Raw genomic sequence first — 12772 nt, forward strand, 5'->3', positions numbered from 1 at the left:
AGCCCGGATACGGATACCTAAACCCTAGCTTTGCCAAATTCTTGAGAAGTTATGAGATCACTGGTCTAGGCTTCTGCGCTCTCAGCCATCCACTGAAGCTAATGCCACCTGACTTGGTGAGGTTTCCGTGAACAGAAAGAGGTAATTCATGCAGAATGCTGAGTCGTTCCTGACACTCACAGTACGGGCCCAGGAATTGTTGGCTGTTAGGCTTATTATTGCCATCACCATGGTCCTTTCGCCATGCGGCTACGGCCAGGGGCTCTTGGCCACTGCATCTGGCTGTGACAATGAGTCCAAGTACAGAGTATGGCCTCTCCTGTCCTCTGTCACTTGGTGGGCTTAGAGGCAAGTGGCACTCAGTAAAAAGGGGAGCAGGTAAAGGCTCCCAAAAAGCCAAGACTTGGAGTTAGGATGCACCTGACTTTTTAGTTGTTGTTGTTTGTGGGGTTTGAACTCAGGGCCTGGGTGCTGTCCCTGAGTTCTTTTGCTCAAGGCTAGAGCTCTGTTACTTTGAGTCACAGCACCATTTTCAGTTTTCTGGTGGCTAAGTGGAGATAAGAGTCTCATGGAGGGCTGGGAAGGTGGCTCAGTGGTAGAGTGCTCGCCTTGCATGTTCAAGGCCCTGGGTTCGATTCTTCAGCACCACATAAGAAAAAAGCCAGAAGTGGCGCTGTGGCTCAAGTGGTAGAGCGCTCGCCTTGAGCTGAAGAGCTGAGGGACAGCGCCCAGGCCCAGAGTTCAGGCCCCACGACCGGACCCAAAAAAAACCCCCCAAAAAATAAAAACAAAAACCTTAATTCTGGACATCATGTTTTGCTGGAGGAGAAAGAACAAATGAGAAAACAACTGAGGAAAAACCAGGAGCAAGCTGGGCCCTGGTGGCTCACACCTGTAATCCTAGCTACTCAGGAAGCGAGATCTGAGGATGCTAGTTCAAGCCAGCCCAGACAGGAAAACCTATGAGACTTTTTTTTTTTTTTTTGGTTGTGGGGCTTGAACTATGGGCCTGGGCGCTGTCCCTCAACTCAAAGTAAGCACTCTACCACTTGAGCCACAGTGCCAGTTCCAGTTTTCTGGTGGTTTATTGGAGCTAAGAGTCTCACGGACTTTTCTGCTTAGGCTGGCTTTGAACCATGATCCTCAGATCTCATTCTCCTTAGTAGCTAGGATTACATGTGTGAGTGAGCCACCAGCACCCGGCCTATGACACTCTTATCTCCAATTAACCACCAAAAAGCTGGAAGTGGAGTTGTGGCTCAAGTGGTACAGTGCTATCACTCGAGCCACACCTCCAATCTGGCATTTTGCTAGTTAATTAGAGATGGAGTCTCAAGAGATTTTTCTGCCCAAACTGGCTTTAAACTGTGATTCCCCAAGTCTCAGCCTCCTGAATAACTAGGATTACAGGTGTGAGCCACTGAAGCCTGGCTTCATGGAATCTTGAAGGAAAGAAATCATTTGGTCACTTTCCCTATCCATAAGCCATTAATCTAGAAAATAACATCTACAACCAGAAAACCTTCATATTTCTGCAAAGCAGGAAACACATTTTAATAACTCATGGGTTACAAATCTTCTCACAATCCTCATAACAATTCATATTTTTAGAAATACAGGAACTGAGATTGGAAAGAGAACATAATTTGCTCAGATTTACCTAGTTAGCAGTCAAACTAAGGTGTCTAATTCCAGAGCCCAGGGCATCAAGGAAATCCTTTAGATCCTACGTCACACAGAGATTTACAGGCCCTTTAGCAGCCCTGACCTTGTACTACTGGGTAGATTGTAGATGTATTCCCTCTAGCATTTGTCTCCTCTGGGCTCCTCTCGTTAGACTGAGATGAGAAATCTTTTTTTTTTTTTTTTTTGTCATGGTCTTGCTATGTAAACCAGAATGACCTTGAACTTGTGCCTCAGCCTCCTGGGTTCTGAGATGATAGTCAAGAAGCTGAGTAAAGGAGATGGAGCTTTTCAGGCTGGCTTTCCTATATGGCTTGGAACTAGATTTCTAAGACTTCCTTTCCTTATAAAGGTTTTTCCACAAAGGCCCACGTGGTTAGTGAACAAAGAAATGCAGAAGGGAAAAAAACAACACTTCCAGATGGTCCCCTGTCTTGCTGCAATGCAGATTAAATAGATTCTTTCAACATGCCATCAGGCAAAGATGAGTATCAATAGTTTTCAAATTATAAATGGAACAGAATAAAAATTGGATCTGTATGTGGACTTAAAATTTGAGGTGTCTCAGAGCAAAACACAAAAACAAAAAAACAGCCGACTAAAGCACCTTGATTCTGAGCACGTTGTTAGTTCACCACATTTGAGGTAAGAGGCAAGACCAAGCTGATCCCAGCCCTCCCTAGGTGTGGTCTGGTAGTCTTCTGAATTTGAGACGACCAGCATAGCGCCCTCTGGTGGCAAGGGCTGGTTGTGCTAATGGTTACTTGGTAGTTTCGCTACCTCCCATCTTAACCTACTCATTTTTTTTTTTTCCTCACAAGATTAATTTCTGGCAAACCCCAAAGACACCTAGAGCTTCTGAAGAACTGTTGTGTACTTTAGCATATCTCTCTGGGTTATGGGAATAATACTTTCTGTCCTCCGACAGCACTGATTTGAGTACCAATTCTGTGTTTCAGGCAATGGATGATAGTCCCTAGTGTAGAAAGTTACTTAAAGTGCTAATTAAGCACCAGTGCCCCCTGGGAAGGGCAAGGTTGAGGAGCAGGGAGAGAGTGCCAGGCAGGGCTGAAGACCCCTCTACTTGTACCCCAGAGGCAACATTGGTCCAAGTGAGACAGCAGGCTTTCTGGTCTGTCTTTATATCCTGGCTTCACAGGGTTCAGCTTGTGGCCTGGGCCGCCCCCAGCCCCATCCCCTGCTTAGTTCCCACACCATTGGGGCGCAGGCCCCAGAGAGTCAGTTTGTCAATCAGTCAGTGATCTATGTCCCAATGTGATTTTAAGATCAACAAACCCCAAATCAAAGTATCTAGTTATCCAATCAGCAGTGTGATACATTCTCTCAATCAGGTTGACCACTTTCTGATAGGTTATGGGGTGCCCCTTGGCAGCCCCTAAATGGAAAACTCAGCTCGAGAAAAGGCCAATTGTGCCTATAGATTAGAAAGGTAGTGTGGGGCCCCTGGAGTGAGCGATGGTCCAATGCCTTCAATGAGGTTGTTCCATTGATCATAGTCCTCTTTCAGATCTGACAGGGAAAAAACAAAGTCATTGTAAGGTTAGGTCCAAGCGCAACTATCACAGGTCCAGCAGATAATCCGAGAGAAGAGCACCTAGGATACCAAAAGAGCTGGTTCTAGGCTGGGATGGTGAGAGCAGTAGTGAAAATCTTTACTATTTATTCAGGGCCTATAGAAATGACTCAGTAAGGGCTGGGAATGTAGCTTACTGGTAGAGTGCTTGCCTAACATGCATGAAACCCTGGGTTCAATTCCTCTGTACCACATACACAGAAAAAGTTGGATGTGGCGCTGTGGTTCAAGTGGTAGAGTGTTAGCCTTGAGGAAAAGAAGCTCAGGAACATTGCCCAGGCCCTGAGTTCAAGCCCCAGGACTAGCAATAAATAAATAAATAAGTAAAAAATAAAAAGGGTGATTAAGAGCTGGGCACTGGTGGCTCATACCTGTAATCTTTAGCTACTTAGGAGGCTGAGATCTGAAGGTTGAAGTTCAAAGCCAGCCCAGGCAGGAAGTCCATGACACTCTTACCTCCAATTAACCACCAAAAAGGTGGAAGTGGAGTTGGGGCTCAAGTGGTAGAGTGCTAGACTTATACAAAAAAGCTCAGGGATTGTCCCTGAGCTTCTTTTCCTCAAGGTTAGCACTTTACCACTTGAGCCACAGCGCCACCTCTGGCTTTTTCTGTTTATATGTTACTGAGGAATCAAACCCAGGGCTTCATGCATGTCAGACAAGCACTCTACCACTAATCCACATTCCCAGCCCTCCCTCCCCCCCTCTCTCCCTCCCTTCTTTTCCTTTTCCTTGTGCTAGGGATGGAACCCAGGACCTCATGCATGCTAGGAAAGTACCCTACCAGTGGGCTGCACACCCAGCCTCAAGAGGTTTTTGTTGTTGTTTTTAAGGTAAGAGAAATGTTGCCATGAAATGAAGCAGCAGAGAGGGAAAATGTGTAGTTGTGAAGATGTGAATGGAGCGCAGCCTTGGCAGGGCACCGAAGGGGGCTCTGGGAACCAGGGAAGCTGGTCTGCCGAGCCCCCTCTGCAAGATGGCAGGTGTGGAATGGGGGTGGAGGAGGTGCCGGGGCTTCTATTTTCAGCCAAGTGTGAGGCAGTTATTCTGCAGGCAGAGGGAAAAGGTACTGGAGACCTCAGGAGGAAGAGGAAGGCCGAGGGTGGAGATGGTCCTGTGTATAGGTAATGGGAAGGAAGCAGCCATCTTACTGGAAGGCGCATCCTCCCGGGCTCTCGAGAAAATTTTTGTTTCTGTTTTAGCATACATGAGCGATACAAAGGGGCTTCCATGCTTACCTCACGCTTATCATGTACCCCAACCTCCCTCCCCTCATCATTAACCCTATCCCTACCTCCTCCTTGTTAAAACTGCAACAGGTTTCATTGTTCTACTTTCACACAATGCATATCAACTACCTGGTGCACATCCACTCTCATTCACCCTCTCCACTCCCCCGCCCTCCCCCTAGCAAAGCCTGTTTTAGTCTTCTGTCTCTCAGGTATTTTTTAGGAGTAGGAGGTGCCGATGAGCCATCCAGAGGCCATTTTAGTTTCCCATGTGACTACTCACTGTGACACACACACACACACACACACACACACACACACACACACACACACACACACACACACACACACACACTCACTTTCCTCTTTGGAATGTGAAGCAGTCCAGGCCCAGAGCCTTTTTTCTGACTTTGCCATATCTATCTGTCTTACGAGCTCTCTTCCTGTCAAGCCGCCCATTCGCCCACCCTCTGCATATAACCACGTGGTCAGCACAAGTCTAATCACTACACGTTCCTGCTTAGAAGGTGCCACAGGCTCCTCATGGCCTGTAGGATTAAATTCAAACTAACTTTAGCCAATACCTGGGCTTTTGTTCACGTCTCCACCTTTATCTGTCAACAACTCACTGTCCCAAGCTCCAGAGTCACTGCACAGTTTCCCGGCACCAGCCGTGCCCAGGCCTTTGTGCTTCTGTCTTTCTCTACTTGTGAGCTCTCTTCACCTGTCAAGACCAAAGGCAAGCATCGCTTTGTCCAGGGAGCCCCCTTGCTGCCATTCTTCCCCTCCCAGCAGTTAGGTGCCTGAGCTCTGGGGCTTTCTAGACTGTGTTCGCCACGCTCATGAGCTTGCTCCTCTATTGTCATCAGAGTCACCAACAGTGCAGTGCGACAAGGAAGTGTGTGGGTTCTTTGGAACCAGACAGCTTAGGTGGCATTTTGGCTTTGCCACTTAAAAACTACCTAAACAGCTAGGCATTAGTGGATTATACCTGCAATCCTAACTACTCAGGAAGTTGAGATCTGAGGATTATGGTTCAAAGCAAGCTCAGACAGGAACGACCATGAGACTCTTATCTCCAAAAAAAACCAAAAAAACCCAGAAGTGGAGCTATGGCTCAAGTGGTAGAGCACTAGCCTTGAGCACAAAAGCTTAGGGACAGCACCTAGTCCCTGAGTTCAAGCTCTAGGACAGGTAACAAAAAAAAAGAAAAGAAGAAAAAAAGAAAGACTAAACATACAAACCTTAACAAATTACTCAATCTTCCTTTCTTTTTTTTCTTTTGTTCTTCCCTCTCCTCCCTCCTTCCCTCCCTTCCTTCCTCCCTCCCTTCCTTCCTTTTCCCTCCCTCCCTCCCTTCTTTCCTTCCTTCCTTCTTTCCTCCCTCCCTCCTTCCCTCCCTCTCCTTCTCCTTCTCCCTCTCCCTCTCTCTGGGTGTGAACTCAGGGGTCTTGCATTCTGAAACTGAGCCATGCCCCAGGCCTTGGCCTTTTTGCTTTTTGTCAGTAATGGGGCTTGAATTCAGGGCCTGGGTGCTATTTCTGAGCTTTTTGCTCAAGGCTAGCACTCTACTACTTTGAGCCATGGCACTGTTTCCAGTTTTCTGGTGGTTAATTGGAAAGAATAGTCTCGTGGACTTTCCTGCCCAGGCTAGCTTCAAACTGCAGTCCTCAGATCCCATCCTGAGTAGCTAGGGTTATACAGGAGTGAGCCACCGGCACCCGGCATTGCCTTTGTTTTTTATAAAAATAGGGTCTCACATGCATACCTAAGGTGATCTGGACTGTGATCGGCCTGTTTATGTTTCCTATGTAGTGTCAGCTATTGAAAGAGATAAGGTGTCAAGTTTATGCCTTGGCTGGCCTCACACGACAATATACTGTGTCCAGTGGGGGTGACAGGTGGATTCCACCATATACAGCTGTTGACTGGATGAGATTTATATGTTTATGTCTGGACTGGCTTTGAATTGTAATCCTCATGAGCTCCACCTCCTAAGTAGCTAGTATTACAGGTGCCAGTCATTCTTGCCCAGCTCAAATAACTTTAATCTTTCAGTATCTTCATCTGTACAATGGAGTTAATAAATAAAAATGCATTCTAAAAAGGGCTGGCTTCAGAATTACATGTGATAATACAGCTAAAGTACGAAGTAGAAAAATACTGCCAGCATAAATTATCTAGTATAAATAAGTCTCTGGCAATCTTCCTACAATCTAATCTCTTCTGCGTTCTAACAGTCCTTCTGCTTATCTGTCACAATGAGTATCTCAGGTCCAATCTTTCTCCTCCTCTTCCCTCCCTCCCTCCTTCCTTCCTTCCTCCCTCCCTCCTTCCTTCCCTTCTTCCTTCCTTCCTTCCTTCCTCCCTCCCTCCTTCCCTCCCTTCTCTTATTTTGGCATTACTGAGGTTGTAGAACTCAGGGCTTCCCACTTGCTAAGCAAGTATTCTACTACTTGAGCCAGGCCCCCAGCACTTTATGCTTTAGGTTATTTCTTTTTTCAAATAAGGTTTCACATTTGTGTAGGCCTGGCCTCAGATCTTTCAATCCTCCCACCTATACATACCTTCATACCCAGCTTATTTTGTTGAGATGGGATCTTGCTAACTTTTTGCCCAGACTGCCTTGATTGCAGCCCTGATAATCACCTATGAGTAGCTAGGACTACAGACCTGCTTCATCGTGCCTGGCTTCCCTTCTCATCTTTCATTTTACTCTATTTTAATTAATTAATTAATTTTTGTCAGTCATGGCCTAAGAGCAGCCCCTGAGCTTTCCTTTTGTTTTTCTTTTTTCTTTTGTCAGTCTTGAGGCTTGAACTCAGGGGCCTGAGCGCTGTTGCTGAGCTCTTTTGTTCAAAGCTAGTATTCTACCCCTTGAGCCACAGCTCCACTTTCGGCTCTTTCTGTGATTAACTGTGATCTCAGCTTCCTGTGTAGCTAGGATTACAGGTGTGCGCCATCTGTGCCCAGCCTCATCTTTCACTTGAAACCCTTATAGAAGCATGGAGCCTAGGAGGAAAAAAAGAAAGGCTGATCAGGATCAGGCAGCCAGGAATCAATCATTCAAGTCTTATGAGGTGGACCCATTATCCTCCTTGCCAGGTGAGAAGAAGGATGCTCTATTAACCTAAGCCTCTAAATACTGGAAGACGATGCACAAAATGAAATGAATAGGACTAAATGTAAGAATGCAAATTTGATTCTAAGTATCAGCACATTCATAATAGGGCAGATATATTTTAAAAGCAAATTCAATTCAAACCAAATGTATGGCACGTGTGTATTAATTGTGAACACACCTAGGCCAGCCGATTGGATAGGAGTCAGTGTGCAGAGCACAGAGGTGAGCAGCCTTCTATGCCAGGCACTGGTCAGACCATATCTAGCACTCCAAGTCAGGGTATCGCTCTTTAAGGAGAAACTGATAAATAGGAGCCTACAGGAAAGGAGTAAGAAATGGCAGCATGGGGAATGGAATAGGAAACAGCTTTAGGTACTGGCATTTAGCTTCATGAACACAGGCCATCAGAGGTGACTAAATATCTAAAAAACTGCTGGGTGCCATTTGAGGTGGGAGGCTGGGGGTGTGCAGGGCGTAGCAAAGTATCAGACCTTGCTGTCAGGTTAGACTCGGTAGAACAGTCCAGGCAAGCCAGGCCCCTTCCTGATGTGAGCGTGCTATGCCCAGCCCTGCAGGGGCTTATCTCACACACTCCATTCTGACTACATCAAACAGGACAGCTGATCAAGGGAGCTCCGAACCTAGGCTGCACAGGGGCCAACAATGTGTTTGACAGGAAAAGATGTGCTATGACAATCATGTATCTCTCTAAGGAACAAGTCAAGGGAAAAAATGTATCTATCTCTATACATGTATCTATAGATACAGCTATATATGGCTATGGGCTGTGCGAGCTTTAGAGGAAAGGTGTAAAAAACGTCAGGTAGAGAGAAGGTACCAGTGGTTCAAATCAAGCAAAGTTACAAGGAAGCAGAAATGGAATGAACAGACATAATTAGAGAAAAAAAAAAAAAAAACACCAAACAGCAGAAATAAAGAAAAAAGTCTAGGACACAGAACATGGGGAACGGTGCAGGAAACAGGCAGGCACCATGGGTGTCGAGAGAGGAAGAGCCAAAGACAAGCCGTGAGACAGACTTGCAACAAGTGGCCTTGGCTCTTGTAACTGCGCTCCTGTACCCAGTCCAGGTGCGCTCTCAAAAGCACGCTTCCTTTATCCCCCCCACTCCTGCCCCCGATAAATTAGTGAACTTCCACTGTTTGTAACAACAACAACAACAACAAAAACCCAAAAACTTAAGTAGAATATCAGCTCCAGTAACCATTCATATTCCCCCTGGAGAAGCTGGCTTGATTATTGATTATTAGGAAGACAGGCAGGGGTACCTCCTCTGGGTAAGGCTCCAAAACTCTTGCTGGTTAGCTGCTGAATGGTTTGTGACATTTTTGCATGATCAGTTTTTTCTTTTTTTAGTTTGTTTGGTGGTACTGGGGTCTGAACTCAGGGCCTTGTACTGGCTAGGTAGATGTTCTACCACTTGAGCCACACTCCATGCATGGTCTGGTCTCCCTCCCCTCCCCTCCCAAGGAGATCTGAACTGTGATCTGCCTGATTATGTTGTCCAGCTATTGAACAAGATAGTGTCTCAAGTTTATGTCTAGGATGGTCTTACACCATAATATCTTGTCCTCAGCTCCCCTCCCCTCCCTTCCCCTCCCCTTTTCTTCCTGCCAGTACTGGGGCTTGAAATGAGGGCCTGGCTTCTGTCCCTTAGCTTCTTCACTCAAGGCTAGCCTTCTACCACTTGAACCACAACTCTACTCCCAGCTTTTTGGTGGTTTACTTGAGATAAGAGTCTTATAGACTTTCTTGCCTGGACGAGCTTTGAACGGTGACCCTTAAATCTCAGCCTCCTTAGTAGCTAGGAGTACAGGTATGAGCCATTGGTACCCAGTTCATGCATGGTTTCTTAAAAGTATACTTGTACACTTAGCTCAATTATCATAACTTCCCCGACAGGCTGATGAGGTGAGTGATGGTAAGTGTGGGTCAGGACAGAGGCAGTGGAGCTCAGAGGTGAACGCTCAATTTCTAGTGAGGAAACCAAGGCTCGGAGAGGTCAAATGAGAAGGCAAGGGCATTCACCTAGTAAGAGTTAGAGTTAGGATCTCTAAAGTTTGCAGGCAAGTGTTTTTTCTATGCTTCTATTTAACGGTCCTTCATTCGGTTTTCCTTGCTATAAACATGTCAGGACAGACCACACCATGCTATGGAGAAAGTAGAGTCCCCACATCTGCCCACTGGCCCCGGTTCTCAGCTTACCAAGGTGCTTCTGCAGGAAGGCCAGCATGGCCCGCACCATAACCTCCTGACCTTCATAGGGGTCCAAGCTCCCACGGGTGTGAGAGGAGAAGAATTTACCAAACAACTTTCCAGTCACAAAAACAAAGTCAGTCTGACTCCGATGAATGGAACCACTAGAGGAAAAGAAAAACAACTGGTAGGAATCTGGAGGGTAAGCATCCCAGTGTCAAGTACCTACTATGTGCCAGATACTTTCCACACATTATTACAGTAATTTCCCCAGAAACTTCATCAAGAAACTTCATACAAGAAAGGCTCTTGTAACTGCGCTCCTGTACCCAGTCCAGGTGCGCTCTCAAAAGCACGCTTCCTTTATCCCCCCCACTCCCGCCCCCGATAAATTAGTGAACTTCCACTGTTTGTAACAACAACAACAACAACAACAAAAACCCAAAAACTTAAGTAGAATATCAGCTCCAGTAACCATTCATATTCCCCCTGGAGAGAGAGATAGAATCTGAAGAAATGATCTCTCCAAAGACACTGGTGATAGGGAATATAGTTGTAGTTGTGTGTGTGTGTGTCTGTGTGTGTGTCTGTGTATTTGATACAGGGCTTGAACTCAGGGCCTTTTTTGCTCAAGGCTATAATGTTCTATCACTTGAGCTACAGCTCTATTTCTGCCTTGTTCATGGCTAATTGAAGATAAGAGTTGCGAAACTTCCTGCCCCTGCTGGCTTTGAATTGTGATCCTCAGATCTTAGCTTCCTGACTAGCCATGATTACAGACATGAGCCACTGTTGCCTGGCTCATAGAGCTATAATTTGAACCTAGGTATGCTTGATTTCAAAACTGATCTAATCCCTAGACAACCATAAGCCAGACAATGCAGGAAAAGGGCTGAACTTGGTAGAGTGCTGAGGACAGGAGGTAGATCCCAGTGCTTACTATTCCTATGTTTTAATCTGTTGGGAGCAGGTGACAGTTCTGGGGTTTGAACTCAGGGCGTTGAGCTTGCTCAGCTTGTTGACATGGCCAGGTACCCTACTATTGGAGCCACACTTGGCTTATTTTATTTTTATCAGTTGTGGGGCTTGAACTCAAGGCCTGAGCACTGTCCTTGACCTCTTTTTGCTCATCTAGTGCTCTACCACTTTGAGACACAACTCTACTTCCAGTTTTCTGGTGATTAATCAGAGATGAGTTTCTTAGACTTTCAAAGCCCAGGCTGGCTTGAACTGTGATCCTCAGTTCTCAGCCCCTGAATAGCTAACATTATAAGCATGAGCCACCAATGCCTAGCTTTTACTGGTTATTTTATTTTATTTTATTTATTTTTGCCAGTCCTGAGGCTTGAACTCAGGGTCTGGGCACTGTACCTAAGCTTCATTTTTTTGTTCAAGGCTAGTACACTACCACTTGAGCCAGCACCACTGCAAGCCTTTTCTGTTTATGTGGCACTGAGGAATTGAACCCAGAGCTTCATGAATGCTAGGCAAGCACTCAACCACTAAGCCACATTCCTAGCCCTTACTGGTTATTTTAGAAGCAGAGTCTATAATTTTTTTGGGGGGGTGGGGGTAGGGCAGGGCTGACTTCAAACTGTGTTCCTCCAGGTCTCAGCCTCCTTCCTAAGTAGCTAGGATTACAGGCTGAGCCACCAATACCCAGCTTATTATACTCTATTATGCAATGGCGTTTATCTGGTCACTTCCAAACATTCACAACATATTAAATATATTAACTTCTTGTCAGAACTTCACCATAGAGTTAATAGGGGAAAAGGAATTAGTTGCTTTTACTTAAATAATAATTTTTTTTTTATTTTATATAAATAATAATTTTTTAAAAAAGGCAAATGCATGTAGGAACAGGATTTTGAGTTCAGTCCTTAGGCTCTAAATACACTCAATCATTCATTTATTGGTCTGGGGACCAAATCTAGTGCCTTACTCATGCTAGGTACTGTGTACCTAGCTTCAGGTACCACTAAGCTACACCCCAGTCCTTTAAATACATTTAATTTGCAGGTGGAATTTTCACTAGGTTCATTTTGAGCTAAATTACTTATAACTAAATTTATGACTCAGTTCAATGGAGGAAGAAAAATCTTCCTGCTATCATGCAGATACTGATTTATTTATTTATTTATTTACTTACTTCTTCATTCATTCCGGTCCTGGGGCTTGAACTCAGGGCCTGGGCTCTGTCCCTGAGCCTCTCTGTGCTCAAGGCCAGTATTCTACCACTTGAGCGAGCCGCAGCCCCACTTCCAGCTTTTTCTGTTTATGTGGTACTAAGGACTGAACCCAGGACTTCATGCATGCTAGGCAAGCACTCTACCATGAAGCCAAATTCCCTGCCCTGATTTATTTATTCATTTACTTGTGGTACTATGGATAGAACCTAGAGCTTTGCTTATGCTAGCAAGCACTCTGGCACTATGCTATATCCATAGCCCCTGTCCCAATTAGTCTCCCCTCCCTTCTCTGCAGGCCATAACTGTCCATGTCTGACTGGCCTGGAGAAATATCCCAGGAATATCCCTATCCTCTCCGATGCCATGAAACAGCTGGTCCTGGGGAAACCTGGACGAAGATAGGCAAGCAGGAAAGTTACCATCTATCAATAGTCTCTGGGGCTCTGGCATTCAGGAGCTTGGCTTGGGCAGCTCAATGACCTGAGTGATTTCAAAGGCCCCTAGCACATGACTACCAGTGGTCTTCCTGGAATAGAGAGTAGGATACTGGACACATACCATATGTGGTGCTAGGCTTTAGTGTAGGACAAAAGCAAGTCAGCTCTGCCTTCAGCTCTATACTACCACTTTTACAGGGGTTTTCTTAAATAGTCACTGCCTTTTTGTTGTTGTTGTTCTTGATAGTGGAGCTTAAACCTTGAGCTCTTTTGCTCAAGGATTGTTCTCTACCACTTT

General features: G+C 45.6%; 1 protein-coding gene across 3 annotated transcripts in view; it reads right to left on the reverse strand.

Moving 5' to 3' along the window:
- Window positions 1-1523: 1523 nt before the first annotated feature.
- Window positions 1524-12772, reverse strand: part of Pafah2 (platelet activating factor acetylhydrolase 2) — a 34129-nt gene continuing 22880 nt past the window's right edge. For 2 of the 3 annotated variants that reach the window (XM_042688711.1, XM_042688713.1), the window contains 2 exons: window positions 9855-10009; window positions 1524-3213 (listed from right to left, as the gene is read on the reverse strand). In XM_042688711.1, the coding sequence (XP_042544645.1) occupies window positions 3119-3213; window positions 9855-10009 (250 nt within the window). In that variant the 3' untranslated portion in view covers window positions 1524-3118. The remainder of the gene's footprint in view (window positions 3214-9854; window positions 10010-12772) is intronic. The other variant, XM_042688712.1, reaches the window with a different exon arrangement.

This window comes from Dipodomys spectabilis, unplaced genomic scaffold (assembly GCF_019054845.1).
Source record: "Dipodomys spectabilis isolate Male_0828 unplaced genomic scaffold, ASM1905484v1 ptg000118l, whole genome shotgun sequence".
Lineage (NCBI taxonomy): Eukaryota > Metazoa > Chordata > Mammalia > Rodentia > Heteromyidae > Dipodomys > Dipodomys spectabilis.